The sequence below is a fragment of the Manduca sexta genome, chromosome 17 (genome assembly GCF_014839805.1).
Source record: "Manduca sexta isolate Smith_Timp_Sample1 chromosome 17, JHU_Msex_v1.0, whole genome shotgun sequence".
Taxonomy (NCBI): domain Eukaryota; kingdom Metazoa; phylum Arthropoda; class Insecta; order Lepidoptera; family Sphingidae; genus Manduca; species Manduca sexta.
The window spans coordinates 11,897,040-11,918,014 of record NC_051131.1 but is presented as its reverse complement, the minus strand read 5'-3'; the positions used below and the strand labels follow the sequence as shown (position 1 = coordinate 11,918,014).

The window sequence follows — 20,975 nt, the reverse complement described above, 5'->3', positions numbered from 1 at the left end:
ACAGTAACTAATTAAGAAAAGAAAAACCACTAAATACGTACGTAATCTTCTTGTATGTTTCATTAGAATTTTGTAAATTAAACCTTATCCTCATGAAATGAAATATTTAGATTGAGCTCAATATTATGCACATGCTATGTTAATAATACCATGTCGTGTAATTACAACCCTTATATACGCAGTCGCAACAACACATGGTCTTGCTTCGGGCGCTCATTAAATTGATCAATGTTGATGCATTCGTACTTAGTCTTTTCACATTTACGATCCAGTCAGAGTACAGAACGTTCCGCGTTACCAAAGTTTTTTGGCACTTCTCGAACCTCATTAGTATAAAAATGTATTTCGCCCGTGCAGATTTATGGATTCGCGGAACTTTATGGTAATCGAATGAAATTAGGTATGCCTAATTTGGTCCGACACACCGGACCACCTGTTTCTGCGGTGATTCACGCTGAAGTGTAACGTGTGTAATTTTTAACGCGTCGAATGTTTGGAGAGATTTCATTTACTTATAAACGGAACAGAATCTATAGATTTTATAGACTCACGTCTAATTTTAAGTATAGATGATCTCTCATATTTCGTAATACAGCCGCTCTAAATCGATACGTCTCGAGTCTTAATATAATTGAATGGTTGCATTGTTTCTCCGAATCCATTCAAAAGCACTGGTATCGCTGAAGCTCATCGCAGGCTCCCTGCCAACTGCTTATCCTACAATCGGTTGTATGCGCGCACGCACAATGCAATGCGTTTATCCGTCCGCACTCTACCGGGGTCAACGAACTACACCACAACACACTTTGGATTAGACTATAAATTTTACTAGAAACGATATTGAAATTGATATTTTATGCATTAATATTAGAATGATATTATTTAAAAAATTTGGATAGAAGCGAATGACCTTTTTACGTGCGTAATGACACTTGGTTGCCATAAATGGCACAAGCATTGTAAATAAATGTTAATCATTTTCTAAAAGAACATTGCTTGTTACGAAATATTTATTTTGAACGCATGGGAAATGCTGAGCTCACGTCTGCCTTATAAGTTTTGCGCTGTCATTCCTCTCGTCTTTTTTGACATTACCTGTTTTTGGAAAGTTCCTGTACAATATTAATCACTGTTTGAAATAAATATGTTTGAACTTATTTCCGTTCTAAGTGTAAGCCTTTGAAAACGTTACGATCTATAATAGTGTCAATCGTGAACAAATAGCTGTCAAAAGATAAAGACAATTCTTTGTGCAACAATAGAATGGCAATCATTGAGCCGCTCTAGACAGGACAACAATGTCCATAGGACTTATCAATTTATCATGTCGTAAGAAGCGATCTCTGTTAGTCATAATATTACGTGTCACTTTCGCGCGTTGCTCAATAGATGGCGTTAAAACAATCGTGCCCACGCGCCGCATCCAGACGAGATGTTTCCGCGTGAGATGTATTGCACGTGGGTAGTTACTCGTTTGCCAATTTGTCTACTTTCTATACGTAATTATCTCATTTGTCTTGACGAAAATTATCGATTCGAATTGAGCTGTAATAGCTTCATTGTTCATTTAGGCATTATTAGGTAGGCAGAAAGTTTGTTGTAAACAAACTGATGAGAAAGTTTATTAATGGTGATATAAATTTAAATTATACATAGATTAAACATTTATAATTAATTTAAAGTTGTTCGAAATGTTAAGAATGGATGAATGATAAACTTTAAGCCTGAGTTAAAATAAAGAATAGATAAAGGACTCAATATCAAAATATAACCCGAGGCAACAGTAACGGCTACCTAGGACTGTGAGGTCGTTTATTAATTTTACAAACATTATTGCATCCGAGAATTCATTCGTCTCTAAATAATAATACAAATTTATCGCTACAAAGTTCACCAACTCTACATACAACATTTGCGCAAAAACTGCATCACACTGCGAATATTTTTAACTTCTAAGTATAAAAAAACATTATACTAATGGACCAATAACCGTGGACCGGAAATCAAACAATTTCTAAAGTAAACAGAACTGGCTGGACAGAATTAAATCTGGTATCATCGGCAGAAATTCAACCGGCATTCCAAAGTACGGTGTGCAGCACAATACCTGCGAACTATCAAAAAACCAACGAAGCTAAACGTTACACTAAATATTGGCCACTAACGTAAATAATAAACATTGAATTTCTGTTCTAAGAACATCTCTGTACAGAATGTAAACTAAAATTAATGATTTTCGTTCAGTTTATGAATAAATTACATGAGTCGATTTGTCAGTCAAAAAGCGTTTTTTTTTGGTGCAGTACCCGCGTGCTGTTCGCGTGTTATTTTGTGTTTCGAGAAAGTTCTATTGCAGTGTGCCAACTGCATTATTCTATTGGATGAGATAAGAATAATACAAGATAATTATTGCTACTAAGGAAATTATGGATAATCGCACACTGCTTTTGTAGACAATGTAGAGTCAGTTTTAATCTGTTATAAATGTTTATGAATAGATAATATAATAGATACTTTATTTTATATTCTATTCAAATTAAAGCTCTACACAGTAACTACTTAGGTAGCAAATAAAATATGTTGTATATAATTGTATCAACAAATAAAAAAAAAAATTATCTAATCCTGTATCTACTGTATACTTAGTTCAGATGATCTAGTCATTTTCTTTTGCACTGTTCCTTTTAATCTGCTCATTTACAACCTAAACCTTATTTATAAACGTTCAGCTATACTCCATTATTGTGGAACACACCGCAAACTACATTCTAAAGGCGTCTACATACGCGACTTGTTCAAAAACCCGTCACTTCAAACTATTTCGAGCACGCGACACAAACAGATGCCAAAAAGTATGCAAATTAATGAAGTGATTAACAACCGGAACAGGCTGTATCCGCACGTTTCGGGGTCACGCGCTGCGCACGCGCAACATTGTAAACACAACACGTGCAAATGAGAATTGCAAATTTCACCGTATACTAAAAAGTTCAAAATCAGGGATTTCAACTTTGTCTATACGATTCTGTGTTATATGTTTGAACGATTTCAATTACCGTGCTTGAATTTCAAAATTAATATTATTGGTAATTATTTATAAAACACCAAAATAAAAAAATAAACACACATCACTCACAGACATAGACTTCAAATAAGGTGCAAGTTATATCGTGTGCAGTCAGCCACAATAGTATGTAAACATATCAAAATCTTCAAAATGCTTCCACACATTAACTACAATTGAAACACTATTGTTTCTCTATCTAAAATTAATCCCGTGAAGTTAATTTAATTGAAGAAAAAACGAGTATTGATAAGAAAACGAAAGTGGAAAGGCGATTTGAAATTTTGAATTTGTTCCGCTGCACTTGTGGCTGACTGTACAAGAGACTTTCAATCACCCTCACAACATCCAAACCCAAAACAAATATTTGGCCATCTCAACCAGAAGAGCGATGCGGGAAGCAAACCAACGACCCTCACGGCCGACTCCACTCGATAAAACATGAAAGCAGTTAAGTTTAATATCGTATTGATCATACAAGTTTACAATCAATAAGGTCATCATCAACAGCATCAGTATCGTTGCTAAAGTGATCCCGATCTGGGCCGATCACTAGACGTGTTAGCTCTTATCTAAATATTTTGTAACGCATCGAACCTCTGACCCACATACGCGTTCGATTATATTAGATAATTACGCAACCATCGCGCCTCTATATTCTTAACTAGCTTGCTCGCGGCTTCGCCCGCGTGAATGCGTTTTCTGGGATAAAAATCGAGCTATATATTTTCCCGGGATAGAAAACTGCCTATAACCTTCCCAGGGTCTTAAATTAACTCCATATCAAATTTCATAAAAATCCGTTCAGTAGATTTTGATAACAGACAGACAGAAAAGGGGACGTTATTTTATAATATTTATAGATGCAATCGCAAAATTTTACATCAAATAATAGTTTCATAAAAACTGAACGGAACGCAATGTTTACTAGAAATTAATCGACATTATATTTTATTGTTATTTGTATTGGTTTTGTTTTCGCGGAACGTAACATATTTGGAGTTTTAATGTGAACGGCAATAAGTTTTGCAAAATTTTATTTGTAATGTCCGTTGGTATTGCGAAATGATTTAGCCGTAAACTTTAATAAGGCATGTTTAAAACGAAATCTCTACTTCTATTATATTAAAGACCGTATTCAAATTATTGCATAATAAATGGTTTCGTTTACCACAACATTATATATGTCTATTGACTTATCAAATGTATTTAATGATGAATAATCACAGTTCATTTTGTATTACTTATTTTTTATCATATTTACCCACTTTATACTCGCGGTAGAACATCAATTTTCGCCGAGTAAACAACCGCCATCTCCGTAACCTACTTACATGTGAATGATTCATTTGCACTCGCTCTAACTCGATTTAGGGTTGTCAAAACACAAAGCGAACGGTTCAATGCATAGTTCTTTCGTTCGCTCATTGACGTACATCGGCATTATCCGTCCTACTTTCCGACAATATCGATATAAAAATAGTTCGAAATAGGTTATAAAACATGCATGTACTGACAATCTGACCCAAATGTCGATATGACGTTCGCACCTGACGTAATCGTACGCAACGCAGGCCGCGATATGAACTCATTGACTGAAGTGATCTGGTTACAATAACGCACTTTCTCGATCGTAAATTATGCGTAAAAACTGTCCATTACTGGCTCTCAAGCATTGATAAGCGGGGTGGATGTTTGTTAGAAAGTCGTCGCGGCCTCGTTCTACGGTGGTGAGTTCTGTTCTACCGTGCACCTTTACACGCATGTTAACTAAACTAGTCAGTACACGCAAATATATCTATGATTTTGCCAATAATAATTGTTTCTTAGAACCATATTTTCGAAAGAACACGTTTGGGTCAGAGCTAAAATTTTTTATAACTCGTTACTTAATAAAGCTTTGACATTTCCAGATTTCATGCAATTACCGTGGCCAAATAGCAATATAACATCAATAGCGATCTTACAAATAAAACGAGCGAACGAAATGTTAACAACATTATCAACAATGGCGGTAAACTCGCGAAACACATTACAAAACCGTCGTGTACCAACACAACACGTCATTACATTTACAAGATAACGCATCTCGTTCTTCACAATATTTACAAGACGTATCAAAACACGCCATCGGACAATCGTAAGACGGCTCTGTTACGTTGCGACACAGCCGTAATGTCTGCGTGGACATTTTTAAATTTTATGTAATGCGAAATTAATTGGTAAATATCAACTATCAACGACAATCGACGAGTCAAAGTCTGGCTTTCAGCGTTGCGCAACACTGATTCATTATTATTACCAAATGTATTTTTGCACTTCGATAATGCTGTTACTTGCCGTGAAAATGTTAGTTGAATCATCGACGTTATTGTACGTCGCGAGTTAGTCACGTCGGTGGCCGCGCAACGTGTAGGGACGACAGACGTTTTCGGTACATTAGATCTTACGGTTACGTAAAGCGGAAACGCAAGTATCACGCCGTCGTACTTTTTGCTTGCTTATTATATTATGTATGATTCATTCAGAATGATACAACCCTAATGACGAAACTTTGTTTTGAGATAGAACGCCGGTAATGCAGCCGTTCACCTTATATTGAGTGATCTCTTCGTCCCAACATACGCCCGCAATGAAAATTATAGAGATTAAAATATTGTTTACTTAAAAAGTGGAGTGCTCCGGTTGCACCCTCTGTCTACCCTTTCGGAGATAAAGGCGGGATGTTTGTGTTTTTTTAGCGTTTCAATAACAAAACACAAACGCAAAGCTCCCAAATACAATTTCACAATCAGGATGCATGAATAAGAAACAAAATATAAAATTTATTTATAGACGATAATTTATTTATTATTAAACAAGTCAAATAGGTTACTCAGAAGCAGAAAAGTAATTTAGTACTTTTGTCTATGCAAAAATATATCATGGTGACTAGTCTATTATGTATGATGTAAATGAATGAAACAGTCATAATGACGAAACTATTGATTCCTTTGTTTTATTCTATTAAAACATTGAAAAAGTTTTAGTTACACGGTGAAATTAGTTCCGACAATCTAACCGTGTAAATGATCTTTCACTTTAATTCAATGTTAAACGAAACAGCTTAAAACTAGCGGCAGGTCAATGACAAGAAGATTGCCAGCCGGAAGGGCTGTCAACTGTTAAAGCTTTATTAAATACGATATCGCCGAATGAAGCGTATCCTGTTTGTAAATATTTTGGCTCATTTCAAAGAACTTCGCATCCCCAAAAAGTCACAATTAATATTTTGTGACACTAACGAGTGCTCCATATGCTTTGATGGAAAAAATCACTCTAAATATTTTGGCAACCCTACATTACTAAGTGAAGGAAAAGCATGACAAATGAGCATTGCAGCGCAGTGCGTTTGCGGATCGGATGAAATTACCGGTGACACGGTCGCTCTACGCTCGTCAATTATAAATCACATTGTTACCGAGCCGGATTCAATACAAGCTTACCGAGCGTTAGCTACGACATGCCTACATTCATGCCAAAATTAATACGTTAAAATAGCCAACTGGCAATGCATCGAAAACAATGCAAATAAGAATAAAAGGTATAGTTTAATATAACAAAAGGAAAAATTTTGTTCTGTTTCTTTTGTAAAATTTAATTATAATTCGAGAGAAAATTACGTAAATTTTCCAATGTTACTTGCAAAAAGTGAATGAAAGTCAACGGTATCGTGCACGACGGGTCGTCCGGATAAAAACATCCATTTCCGAAGCGTGAAAAGCACGATTTGGCAGACGGCGCGGAGTCTGCGGAACTTTCTCTGCGCGGACGCAGCGCAGGCGCGCGCTCACAGTCCTTCAGAGGAACGAGCCGAGCGCGGGAGTGTCCGACTCCGCGCCATCGACCGCACCTCACACTTCCCGCGCTAATAATCCATCGGTCCGATCGAACGATTATTTCTGCCCGAATGGTTTATCTCGCATCGGTGCGCGCGCGACTCGTGTCATTCATCTCTGTGATATTCGGGAAGTTCACGGGTGACGGTTAGGGCAAACGGCCGCGTGTCGTACGGCCGTACAAAATTAGATGGAACCGTGTGTGTATTGAATGCCGGTGCATTATTGTCACGTACAGTGACAATGACCAATACGAAGGTTCACCTGTGACGTGCATGGAACTCAGCCAAGCTATGACACTCTGGTACACTGATATATTGGTGAGCGGGCAATTTAATTCTATTGTTAATTTTATGATTTATTTTTAATTGTTCGTACAGATCAGTTGCGTTAACGCAAATTGTGGTATTGTATCGGCTTTTGGCGAACGATGCATATGGCTTCACGCCAGGCGTCTGGCTAGACGACGTGATGAAGCACCGTAGGTTTGACTCTAATAAATGTGAAATACCATGTATGTAGTGCGTGCATGATGAACATTAGTATGGAAGTCGGTTAAACACTGCACGGAATTGATGCATGCACATAATACATTTGCAAAAATTATGCAGACCTACATTGTTTTTCACCTTATCTTTTCATAAATTATAATGTCATAAATGATTTAAATACAATCATATTGCAAACTAAACAGAGTTCGAAGGCGATTCATCAGTACCACTAAACACATGAGCAACATGAGACCAATAAGTATACGTTAACGCTCGTAAACCTACATAAAATCGATTAGGTCAAACGAAATTACATAAAATGTTGATAGACGAGGGAGGGGCGTCCGAGCGTCACCGAAAGGTTCGGAGGCGCATAATCACTCGCAAGTAACGTACTATTACACCGACATTTAGCGGGTCAATCACTAGAAACACTGGTTTTTAGATCACTTTCTTTAACGTTTCGTGAAGACTACAAATTAAACTTTCTGGGTTCTTTCACAAAAGCAATTACTTTCTTGCCATTCAAACTACTTGACTATCTATAAATGTTTTACTATGGGATTTATGTATTTTTTCGAATCCCTTTTATAGTTCTACGCATCAACTGTAATGATAATAGTAATATTGAAACTATAAGTGTGTATATTGTAAATATTTACCTAATTTATGTTTGTATTCTGCCTTTAACCGAAACGCAAACGCCTACTATGTTCTTAATTTAAACTACTTCTAAATAACGGTCACTTTATATCCCTTCCGTTCCGTACCTACTATAATTTAATTAACGCAGCGCTCTAGTGATGTCTCGACTCTGAAGCATCCTCATTACTGGAGCCTGTTAATTGTCTGTTAGCACGTTTCCTGCAGAACTCGCCTCATTATGCACAACAGAGAACCCTCATACGCTTATTAGACTGTCCAACAGACTTCTGGACGCCAAATGACGGTGGAATAATAACATCACAAAACTGAACTCAACAGCCCACGCGTTTATGTCTCTTTTAGATGAACTTACTACTGGCAGGATGTATAGTCTGTTCGCTGTCTCATAAAAAAGTAAATAAAACTAACCTACAAAGATATAATCACTCACACACGCTGACAGGTGCATTATAAACACATACACACGTTACGTCACTGGGCCACATTTATATTTTATGGCTACATGTGACAAGCCTGACCTGCTAATTAAGACCGAATAGGTTAGTCGTGAAATGTTGACCGGTAATGTTTATTCTTTTTTCGAAATTTATTGTTGCATATGCGGAAATAGTTTTCTTTTTAGGTCGCCAGTAATAAATCATCGATTTTCGTGTTTTCTGCCGATTGTTAATAGTCTGTACTGTTCTGTCTGATCACGGAATATTAGCTTTTGTGATTGAATCGAGATACAAATACGGCGTCGGTGTGACTCACGTAGTAAGGATCGTGCGGCCAGTTACGGTAAATTGCAATATTTCATCAGCCAAGAGTATTATAGAGATTACAGAATCGTAAATGTCGGAATGAATATAGATATTCTGTTTTATTTCAAACCACAAGTACAGTTTCCAATTTGCAAATAACTTCACGAAAATAGCAGGTTTCACTTTCTGTGCTTCATTGTTGCATTAATATAATTAATCTTGACCTGTCAAAGCTAATTTTACCGAAATGAATTACCAAGAAATTGTTAATGAATTATCTGTGACATGTCATTTATCAACCGATTTCCCATGGAAAAGTGCACATACATACATACAAAGTATGAAAATGATATGTAAAATACATTCGTTTTAATTTTAAAATATAAGAAGCAAGACCTATTAACCATTTGTAACTCTATGGTTCTTGTATCTAATACGTTAAGTGCTATTTTTAATGTATTTTCAAAAGCATAACATCACGTTTCCGGAAGCATATTGTTGTTCTTTTTATTTGGCTCGGCGACCCACAGACATTTCCTACATAGAACTGCCAATTGGAACTGAAATGAGTGGCACTTTACTGCGTGTATTGAAAAATGTATTCAACTGTAAATGTCGGTATTCGGCACTTTTATCATTCCTAAGTATCTTCAAAGAACCAATTCAATAGGACATGGTCTTTCCTTCCTGGTACTCTGATCTGGTAAAGGAGTCATCGAAACGACTGTCTTAAATACCAAAATCAATAAAACATCATGCAGACCAAAACTTAACTATTCAATCAGTCATTCGTGTCTCCATCTACCATACGAGAGAAATCATATCGCCCTAAAAAAATAATGAAAAGAAAGCGTCATAAACAGAGCACATGCATTTTCACCTTTCTATTGATTATCGCGCGTTATCAACTACCGCAGAAGGGATTTCCCTTTGGAAAGCCCTTGAACGTTCGCCCGCGCCGGAAGATGCGACCGCATTGTGTGACTTTCCATTTCCTACGTGTAAGTAGATTCTAACTGCAGTGCAGAACGGTCGGAAGCTGGTGGCAATTTGTGTAACGATTGATGTTGTCTCCAGATGAATACGGAATAAACATAACTAGGTACAATAACAATATAGAGGAACATATTACGTGTGAAATAGAATTCCTAAGTCATTGTTATGGAAAATGGTAAAGTTAAATCAGTAACGCCGTTTCAGATCAGTCGTAAATTAAAGCGTTGCATTTGATTTAAAATTCACCGGTCAATGAAAATAATTGGAAAAAGAAAAACTATTAACATCGTCGAAATAAAATATAGATTGTTCGCAGAAATGTTTTAAACTTTTTCTCTAAACCGGACGCGAAGTGATTAAAGATTTCCACGGCATTGATGATATTTCCAAGAACCTGCATTGACAAACAGTAAATCTAACAACCGAACGCGGCTTACAATACAACCGGTAGCCTACTTACATTGACATCCAAATGGAAAGACTCCGACCGCGGCCGCGGGGCGATAAAAAGTGCACTCTTCAAATATTCCGACTACGTGCCTAACAATGCCTTTTAACAAGCTTTGGTTATTTAATTTACTTGTACAAACGATGCTTTACTTCGGGTTACTTTTGTTTTTTTTTTCAAACCTATTCTTGGTTGTTTCAAATGGTACTAAATAAAATAACGAAATATCCGATACCAACAATACAGATTATTGGAACATAAGTTTCAAAAAGTTATTATTTACTTGTTTTTTATTTGGCTGGTACAAACATGGCCTATATATTAAACTAAAAAGGAATCATGTTGTTCTAATTTTAAAATTAGTCTATTTTTATTTGTAGCAAGGATGTCAAAGTATTCTCGGCATTCAGCCGAGCACAAGAAAATTTTGCGGAATTGGCTATACGAGGAATATTATGTGTTACAAGCCTAAACACGCTAATAAGTTTTTAACCTACATACACGGCCTAGTCGTAGCGTACGATGTTATATCATTAATTTACATCCACACTCGAACGCGTTACGACAAAGAGATGTATTTATGTCATCGCCAAGCCGCCGCGGTTCGTTCGCGTGTCCGAACATTACGATATCCGCGAATAAATTTGACGTTTGGCACGAAACGCACAGGAAACCGAGGATGTTTCGCTATTTATTCGACAATTTGTATATCTTGTTATAGGGAATGTGTAACATTGTTAACCTATTTGAATTGATAACTTTATTATTAGATCGTCGCATAAAACATCTCGAATGAATGAGTCAGCTTAAAGTCAATGGCGTGTGACTCATTTAAGGCGATACCTCAAGGTCCATTTTCATACATTTTGTTTCGGCTTTAATCTGGGTAACTAAACAAGTATTGGCAAGTAAAGAATTTAAATTCACGTCTAGTTAGTGATTAGTTCTCGCAGTTGAAGAAAAATGTAAAAATAATTAATAATCATGGATATTTCTGCCTTTAAAATTTCGTCATATTAAATTTTAAAGGCCGAAATATCCATGATTATTAATTATTTTTACGTTTTTCTTCAACTGCGAGAACTAATCACTAACTAGACGTGAATTTAAATTCTTTACTTGCCAATACTTGTTTAGTTACCCAGATTAAAGCCGAAACAAAATGTATGAAAATGGACCTTGAGGTATCGCCTTAACTACAGCGCTTTAATAAAAAATAATGAGTGTAAAATTGGTTTTTACCTATTATAATCCCCTATCAAGAGTTAAATTTAAATATGCTAAATCGAAAAGATTATTAATCGTATATGAGTAACGAAGATGTATGTATTAATGATAAAATCGAATACCACATGATACAAATCTAATAAAATACCAAGTGTATTGAAATTGTGGACGTGATGAGATATCTATGTGTGGCATTGAGAAAGGTCAGACATAATGTAAAACTATTAAAGATAATCTAAAATTAGTCATTCAATATCATACGAGACAACCCTAGGTTCATAAGTAATCTATTTTGATAATAAACTGTGCAATATAATGTAGCAGAATGGGTGTCTTACACGGCTGTACGAAACAAGTTCCTCGGCTTGTTCTGAAAATGAAATGAAATAAAATTGTAATAAAATATTATGTGATACGTATCTAGGTATTTACGAGATTTATAGATTGTGATTAGATGTAGGGCATCGAAAACTTTTGTGAAGTCGAATAATCTGACGAAGGCGGATAAATAACATAATTAAAATATTAATGAAATTCACGAAAATTTTTTATAATAATTTATTCTCTGGGTAAATCCCCTTACTTACAGAACATTAATAGAGATGTTTGAAGATGAATTTCAAATTATTTATTAATAGTATTTGAATATACGACATCAAGAATTGATAGTGACACCTACATGAGACATACAATAAAAATCTTTACGTACATAATTATAACACCTAGAACTGTATCAATTTTTACCACCTTCGCATAATAACGGAGCCAAAACACTGCATACCGCAAACGACTGACTAATCCCCATTATTCACAAAATAACTATAATTAGGGGTGAAAGCGTGGTAGTTTGTATGAACAATGTCAGGCCCCACGTGACGTACTGACAATGATTGATAGTTGATGAACAGTTCGACTAATTTCGAAATACGAATTCTCTATCAATAGGTATTGCATCTTCTCGAATATTCGGTTCCGCTGCACGATGCTAGCGAATATATATTTCTCGAAATATAAATAGTTTTGATTCATACGTTATTGCTTTTTTTAGTTTTTTTTTTGTTTGTCATCCTCCTTTGCTGTTTTGCAGGTTTTATCTTTTTATGTATATAGTTTCGTGACTGACTTCAAAAAGTTGATTAACTCTTTTCCTAACTGACACAAATGGAAATCTAATGAGTCTTAAGTACATTATCATAAGATACAAAATTGAAACAAATGTACCATACAGATTACAGAGCTGTCACTAAATAATTGGATACATTTGTTACGTGAATTCCAATTGCGCTGACATTCGTGTAGCACGTTACGCATTAGCCGACGCGTACAAGAATTTGTTCCCTACCCGCGTCTCGTCGTCGGCTAGCGTCTAATCGCCAGTTAATTACTCTCAAAACGTTATTTTTACAAGTCGTACGTCACCGACCGTTTCGCTTGACGCTACTTTCACGGCCTTATCAAATCCACCGACACGTACTATGTCGCTTTTGTTTTTTGAAACGTTCAATTAGTTTTGCTTTATATTTTCGACTGTTTACTGTCAGAATATGAGTGGTGTCACTATGTTTACGTCTTATCGCATCATCTTTACGTGTTTCAGTGTCATTTTGACCTTTGGGAACGTGTTTTGGTTTTAAATAGCAATTTCGGTGCCTTGACACTATAATGTCAGTCATAAAAATATGACAGCGCGGTAACTTTCCTTTACGAATAGTTTTGTGTCAAACAGCTGAAAACTTTCACTGAGATCCAAAATGTTTTAAATGGAAGACTTGATTAGATATTTCAAAACTTTATTAGGTACAGCTGAGCTAGTATGTTATAAATTCATATTAATTACAATGGAAGTGCATGACAATATTCATTCCATATTATCCTTCTTCAAATTGCTCAATTATAACTTCTATCTATAAGTAATGAATTAAGTCCAACTACCTTCATGTATAATTTAATTTCGGCCATTAATTTAACATGCTAACGTTGTAATTTGGTTGTCCACAGAGCCCCGGCGCGGTGACCGGCGGCGGCGCTGACGCAGCACAGTCGCGCGACGCGCTCGACGTGCGCTACTCGCTCGCCGCGCTCGCTGACGACTACACCAAGCGGAAACACGTGGTACGAGTCACCACGGCCGCCGGCGCTGAGCTACTACTGCAGGTCAGTGCTCAGAGTAATGATGGAGACAGGAGGAAGTAGGAGAGACGTGGAGTGAAAGAGTTATTGTACTGAAATTGCCGATGTAATATGGTAAAACTGACAACCAATTGCATAAAAATGTTTGTTCTTAACGGTTATGACGGTAATATGGACTACGATTGGTGAGGTTGCGCAAATTTGATGTTGCGCATATATGATTCAAATTGCCTCTTGTTTCAAAGTCTTTCGCAATGTAAAATGTTTACTTATTTTTCCTTTACTTTCACGGTATTGTTTGTCGCGTGCAGGCCGAAGGTGCCGCTGACGCGCAGCGATGGCTGGCAGCGCTGAGGCGCCACTCGGCCGAGCCGCCGCCCGCGGAGCCTGCGCCTGCGCAAACCGCGCCCGCGCCTGCCCCCGCCTCGACGACAGCGCCCGCGCCCGCGCCTCAGGCCACCGCCGAATGCCCCTCACCGCTCCCCCCACAGCGCAGCAAGAAGATCAGCAGGAACAGGTCGCCCACTGGTAAGTTGACATTTATTTGGATATAACAATATTAGGTATAATCCGTCATTTTTCAGTTTCATCCTACTGCAGTTAATCAGAAGTAGGTTGTACTTTATATTCGGTAAGAATTCACCACGGAATACTAAAACTATAGTCCAAGTTAGTTTGATAATTGTTTAAACCATTTTGTATTACTTTGAACAGGGAAAGTTTTACCTTCTTCCATCGATGTTTAATAGATAAAAGGAAGAGGAAAAATACCGAAATAAACACATTAATTAGTCTAAAGCTCGATTGCATCTAATGTTTTTATAATAAATTCAAAATAACTTATTGACAATGTGTTTAATTATAATCTATGCTCTTTGATATTACAAATGTGGTTAATTGTTACAATGCTTACATTTAATATACAGTTCTATTATTTTTCTGTTACTCAATTTCATAATCACTATTTAACTATGATTTCCGATTAACACAATTAACGAATAAATTTTCTATTGTGCAGGCCCACCAACACCAACCCTGCCGTCGTCACCGAAGAACAAGACGTGGAAGGGGCGCATGGCGAAGCAACTCCGGCGCATGCACGGCGGCACCGCGGCCAGTACGCCCGCGGCCGCCGCCGCGACTGGCTGGCTCGGCGCGCCGCTCGAGCGCTGCCCCGCCGACCAGGAACATCCGTTCGTGCCCAAAGCTGTCACACTGCCCGCGCAGGCCGTTGAGGTATGATTTTTAACACTTAGCTGTTTGTACATTAAAATCCTGGAATGTAGAAGTTTTGACAACATTAGCAGTGTACTAGAGATGGATGGCATTTTTGAGTGAAAGAATAGTAATAACGCAGTAAATTAAGCATTACAAATCCTGGTTGTTTACAACAATCGTCCTACCACTGTTTGAAAACCTATAGTTGTTACGAGTTTAATTGTTAATATACTGATTTTGATCGTTTTGAGATCTAAACCTCCATAGAGTGCAATAAGACTACATGGTTCGTACTATTTGTGTGTGCAGGCATACGGACTGCGCACGGTAGGCGTGTACCGCGTGCCGGGCAACGCGGGCGGCGTGGCGGCGCTGGCGGCGGCGCTGGACCGCGGCCAGCCGCCGCCCGCCGGCGACGCGCGCTGGGCCGACGTGCACGTCGCCTCCAGCCTGCTCAAGGCGTACCTGCGGCGGCTGCCCGACCCGCTGCTCACCGCGCATCTCTACCCCGCCTTCATAGGTCAGTACTTTGAACATTTTCCCAATACCAGCACGGCAAAACCCACATCATACGTTGTGTGCGCTAACGGTAACGCCTACTAGGCTGTTTTATGTCTATTTAACAGACTTTCAAATTCGATATTTAAAAAAAAAATCAAATTCGAGATCTTGGATTTTCCTTTCTATGCTGTCACGTCGTCAAACGTAACTATGCGTTCTCAGAAATCATTTTTATAGTGATAATAGGAAATAATATTAAAAACATCAAAGCGTACGCTGGTAACTATCAACCCGTTAAACATTCGTAGAAAGCGCCCTGTTTAACATGTTTACGAGGCGCGACGCTAAATATAAACTGTACGATTCCAGCGGCGGACAGATCTCCGGACAGGGCTCGTGAACTGAAGCGGTTGGTCCACGCGCTGCCCGAGGCGCATTACGAAACACTCAAGTACCTGATCCAACATCTGCGCAAAGTGGTGGCGCACTCCGGCTCCAACAAGATGGAGGCGCGAAACTTGGCCATCGTGTTTGGTCCAACGTTGGTGCGCGCCGCCAGCGACGACATGCTGGCGATGGTCAACGACATGTCCAGCCAGTGTCGCATCATCGAGTCCTTCCTGACACACGTGAGTCACTAATATCTTCAAAACAATTTAAGTTAAGCTTAGTTAAGCTTCCAAATCACTCACGTTTTTTTCTTAAATTTAACAATTTAAGACTAAAATCGCTTTGGATATGAGATTGCATTATTATAAATGTTACCTACCTCAAATCGGCTCATGCCATTGATTCCCAAAGCATGACCCTAAGTAGACCACGTAACATACTTACATTTTAGTCACAAACTCAAAGAGTCACCACACACTTTACTGATGCGTGTTATCATGTTTCCAGTACGAGTGGTATTTCGAGGAGGAGGAGGGCGACCCGCCGGTGGAGCCGCCGCCCTCCGCGGACGAGCTGTCGCCCGCGCCGGCGCCCTCGCGCGACCTGCTCATACACAACGTTAAGAAGATCGAAGGTACATTTTGTTTTAAATATTACGTCGATTCAGAGTTCATTTCTTCTGCTTTATGATATTACTTAGGGTTAAGATTGTTATCAGATTTCTAAGCCTAAATTTCCGTAGTATTTTATGACATTTTAAGATTAGTTTCCAGGTTGAACATTACTAATCTGGATATCTGACTAATAGCTGAATTAAACTTTACGGTTCCTTTTTAGCTCACTTTAAAAAAAAATTAAGTTTAAGTTACAAGTGCCTCACCAGTACCTTCAATTAACGTAACATTTTTATTTCAAATTCCAGGTAAAGACGTGTCAACAAGAGACATAGTATCGTCGATAATATCGGCGGCGAACCGCAAGATCCAGCGCAAGCCTCGGTCCAAGCCCTCCGCCGACAAGAAGTGGTCGGAGGAGAAGCGCGCGGAGACGTCGCCGGGGGGCTCCCCGCCGAGCTCGCCGCTGACGTCACCGCTGACGTCACCGCCCGCGCACCTCACCACCTCGCTCGCCGACTACGACGGGCTGCCGCACAGGTTCACCAGGCAGGACGGGGTCAACAAGTGAGTTCTATTACAAAACATACACGGTCTCATTCAAGATGACTTTGATTTTTTCTAGTTTTAATGTTGGCCAAACTGCAGATCGTTCCAAACCTAAGGGAATTATAATTAAAATTGTTAACAAATTACTTTTTTGGCTTATGCTAACAGTGTTTTGTACATTTATTCCAGAATTGAGCTCGAGTCGATGTCGGCGCTGGGTCGCGGTCGGCAGGAGCTGTCGCGACACGCGCATGCGCTCACTAACTTCTCCATTGATGGTGAATATCTCAATCATTCGTTAACTATGCACTGTTAGATACGACGCTATTATACGAACAGCCCGACTACTTTCGGACATGATAGGCTGCGTGCAGTCTTGATTTCAACATCACGCAGTTTGAATTTGACTGCCATACTGTACTGGCCCGACTGTAATTAGCACTGTTGATTATATCGATTGACAGGAAACAGTCTATGTAACTACAGCCTTAGATGCCACCACTGCAGCGCTGTTTTATTGGAACCATTCCTTTATTTGCCAAATTGCATTATATGTTCGTACGTTTTATGTATTTGAATTTATGTATCATTATAAAGGTGTCTACTATTTGCCCCAATAGGTGTCCAGTACTGACGTCAGAGAGTAGACACAGCAATCCCTTTCTTTTGTCCACATTAAAAAAAGGTATAGGAATGTGTGCGTGCGTTGTTGCAAGTGTGTGCGTGTACGCGGACGGGCATGTTGACGCACAACGGTTCTATTTGTTTACATGTGTTCTCATCCGCGGCCACCGACTTACCGACCGCAGCTGCCATTGTGTGCGAATAGATGTGAACAAATACTCGTCTCGCGATACAAACTAACGCTTCTCTATAGCGGCTGCTGACGTCACGGCTTGGCCTGCTCGCGGCGTCGCCAGTCATCGCATCCATCGCCGCTGTACATAACGATCATACATCACCCACTTAACTACACACAATCGTCTAACACGCTTACGTGACTCGTGTCTAACTGTTTACCGATGTCATGCATGATTCAAACAATAACAAATTTGTTAAAGGAACCGGAGATTTGGTGTCATCTCTGACGAACACGTTCGACCAGAAGCTGCGCACGCTCAACAATTCGTCGCCGCTCGACGACGGCAGCATCCCTTACGCGGACGAGTGCCAGGAGGAGAACGAGGAGGGCAAGTCCACCGCCAGCTCGCCCTCGGAGGGCAGTCTGCACAGCGAGCGGGACGAGCGGGACGAGCAAGCGGAGCGAGCGGAGCGCGACCGGCCCGAGCGAGTCTCGCCCGCCGTGCGCGCGCACGAGCTCAAGGCGGCCTGGCTCGCGCGCGACCACCGACACTCCTCCTCCAGCAGCGCCGACGAGCCCGACCGCGCCTGGCCGCGTCGCCACGCGCGCGACGACGGCGACGACTCCGAGAAGGAGAACTGCGCCGCCGCGCCCGCGCCGGCCCCCGCCCCCGCCACACACGCGCCACACGCGCCGCCCGCGCCGGACGCCGACGACAAGCGCGAGTGCGGCAAGCGGCACAGCGGCGCGCAGGCGGCGCGGCCCGACGGCGCCAAGCTGAAGCGCTCCGAGTCGCTGTCGCGCGAGAGCCGCCACGAGGCGCGCGTGCTGCGCTCCGAGAGCCTGAACTGCCGCGACCCCAGCCGCCGCCGCGAGCCCGCCGCCTGGCGCTCCACCAAGCTCAAGCGCAAGAACGGCATGCCGGAGCGCGGCATCAAGCGGCGCCACACGGTGGGCGGCACGAAGGACTTCGACAAGGACGGCTGGTCGGCGCGCCACACGCGCACGTCGTCGCCGGACCTGACGGCGGCGTGGCCGGCGCTGCCGCTGCCGCCGCACCCGCTGGAGTCGCACGTGTGACGCTCGCGCCGCGCCTCGCTCTGAGCCACCGCTCGTCACGCGACGCTCTGACACTCTGCACGGTAGCTGTCCCCGGTGTCTATTCACGTGGTGCTGTATGTATGTAGTTCCCCTGGTGCCCCCCGGTGCCTGGTGCCTCGTGCCTGGTGCCTGGTGCCTGGTGCCTGGTGCCAGGTCCCTGGTGCCTGGTGCCAGGTCCCTGGTGCCCTCTGCTCCACTCCGCCGACGAGAGACCGACGCGCGTTCCCGCCGACGTTGACGGTTCGACACTTTCATTTTGAGAGAGGCTATTTTCTTTGATTCGATTCAATTGACTGAATAGATTAGGTCACAAATGTCTATATATGATATACGAATAAATATAATACTCAAGAGTCGTAGCGCGTCGTGAACTCTACGTTTCCTCGCGTTTCGATCGTTAATCACTCCGACTTATTGACTGTTCTCGTACGAAATGTAGGTTAATGCGATATGAATAAATAGTAACGAAAAGATTCAATTAAATTAATGTGAATAGCGGTGCAATATGTTTTAAACATTGTAGACGAGGAGGAAGTGTTTGATTGAACTAATAGAAACGATTATATGAAAAGTCTAAGCGAACTTAGCTCACTAAATAATGCCAAAGAATGATTTATGAAGCTGACGATATATTTGAGAATAGATGCATGCGCGGAGCATACTAGGGCGACGGGAAGGATCGGTGACAGGCATGCAAGGATCGCACGTCGAGGACGAAACTAACAAACCACACGAGGAGACACGTGTCGCACACGCGCCGCGTGGCGCCGTGTACCGGAGTCGGCAAACGTTCCACACACATACACATCGCTGTACGAAGCCACACTCCCCTTGTAGATGCTGAACTACTTTTGGCGGAGTTGTTGTGGAACCTTGACTTGTAAACAGTGCAAAATGAGCATAATATAAATTTAATTTGTGCTACTAGTGTAGTTTACGCGAACAGTGAATCGTTATTAGGTAGGACGCCCGCGGCAGCTGCGGGCGACGTAATGACCACACAGTAACACCATTTAGCGTTAAGATATTATTAAATAGCGACTATTAGTGTCCTGAAGTTTGCATAATGATTTCGATGCGATTATATGTATGCATACATCACCTACTTGCCTCTGCAATAGTTTTAGCTGATTCGAATTTTATGCACAATTATTATGAATTATATAATTACAAATTATAGTTACCTTAGTGTCAGCGTGTTGACAACAGAACTGTGTGAGTGTAGAGAAATGTGAATTAGAAATATGATAATGAATGAGTCGACAGAGTTTGTGTATTGAATATTGATTTGAATAATATTGAAGTATATGTATAGAGTAAGTGTTTAGCGTAGCGAGTAAGGAGTGAGGAGGGTCGAGTGTAAATAATGAATGCAATACATGTGAGGGTCGGAGGGGGGACTCCGCACTCGGTACTCTTGCAACACTATCGCAGTGATAATAATGAACGTGATCCCATTTAGCTTTGTAAAAACTGTACATTTCTTTTATGATTAATTTATACTTGTTATCGTAGCTTTGTTGAATGCAATTATTTTTTATTGTTTTGTTTATTGAACAGAAGTATTTTTAGGCTAAATTCAATTGTTATTTATTTTGTGAAAGCTATAAAAAAGTGATTTGGCACAACCTTTTTTATTTTAAATTTAATTATTGTAAATATTTACGTCGGAGAATTAATGTTTTAGATTTTCATTCTTTAACTTTTTGAAAATTTTATACCATCTTTACGTTAAGACGATCTCAAGTTTGTTGAATGTTTGCAAAGCGTTCCTTTTAAAGTTTTATTTGTAAATATATCATTTAATGTAGGAACTGAATTTACTAATTTTACTGGATCATATTGTAGAGCGTAGAGGGCAGGTCGCCTCACAAAAGACAAGTCCCTCGGGACGGCTCGACGGAGCGTCTGCTTGCAACAGATTGTAATCAAATAATCTATTCATGTTCTTCGTGTAATCACCTATTAAATTCAAATAAACATCTTTAAAGACATTTTGCAAATATGGTTCAATCCAGATTTACAATATTTGTCATTGTGTATATTTTGGAACAATGAAAATAAAATATTGAATCAATTTAAACCTTATTTTTTAATTCTATATCCTGGACCTGGTATCATTCCTTAAAAATATTCTATTGGTTAAACCTTCTTTAA

The 20,975-nt window shown here is 40.0% G+C and overlaps 1 protein-coding gene across 6 annotated transcripts in view; it reads left to right on the top strand.

Moving 5' to 3' along the window:
• The window catches only part of LOC115449350 (rho GTPase-activating protein 21-B), a 412,582-nt gene extending 391,681 nt beyond the window's left edge, over positions 1-20,901 (top strand). For all 6 annotated transcript variants that reach the window (XM_037439479.1, XM_037439478.1, XM_037439481.1 and 3 more), the window contains 9 exons: positions 13,512-13,667; positions 13,955-14,171; positions 14,662-14,879; positions 15,171-15,381; positions 15,732-15,991; positions 16,260-16,386; positions 16,675-16,933; positions 17,105-17,193; positions 17,977-20,901. In XM_037439479.1, coding sequence (XP_037295376.1) covers positions 13,512-13,667; positions 13,955-14,171; positions 14,662-14,879; positions 15,171-15,381; positions 15,732-15,991; positions 16,260-16,386; positions 16,675-16,933; positions 17,105-17,193; positions 17,977-18,797 — 2,358 coding nt within the window. In that variant the 3' untranslated portion in view covers positions 18,798-20,901. The remainder of the gene's footprint in view (positions 1-13,511; positions 13,668-13,954; positions 14,172-14,661; positions 14,880-15,170; positions 15,382-15,731; positions 15,992-16,259; positions 16,387-16,674; positions 16,934-17,104; positions 17,194-17,976) is intronic.
• Positions 20,902-20,975: the final 74 nt, after the last annotated feature.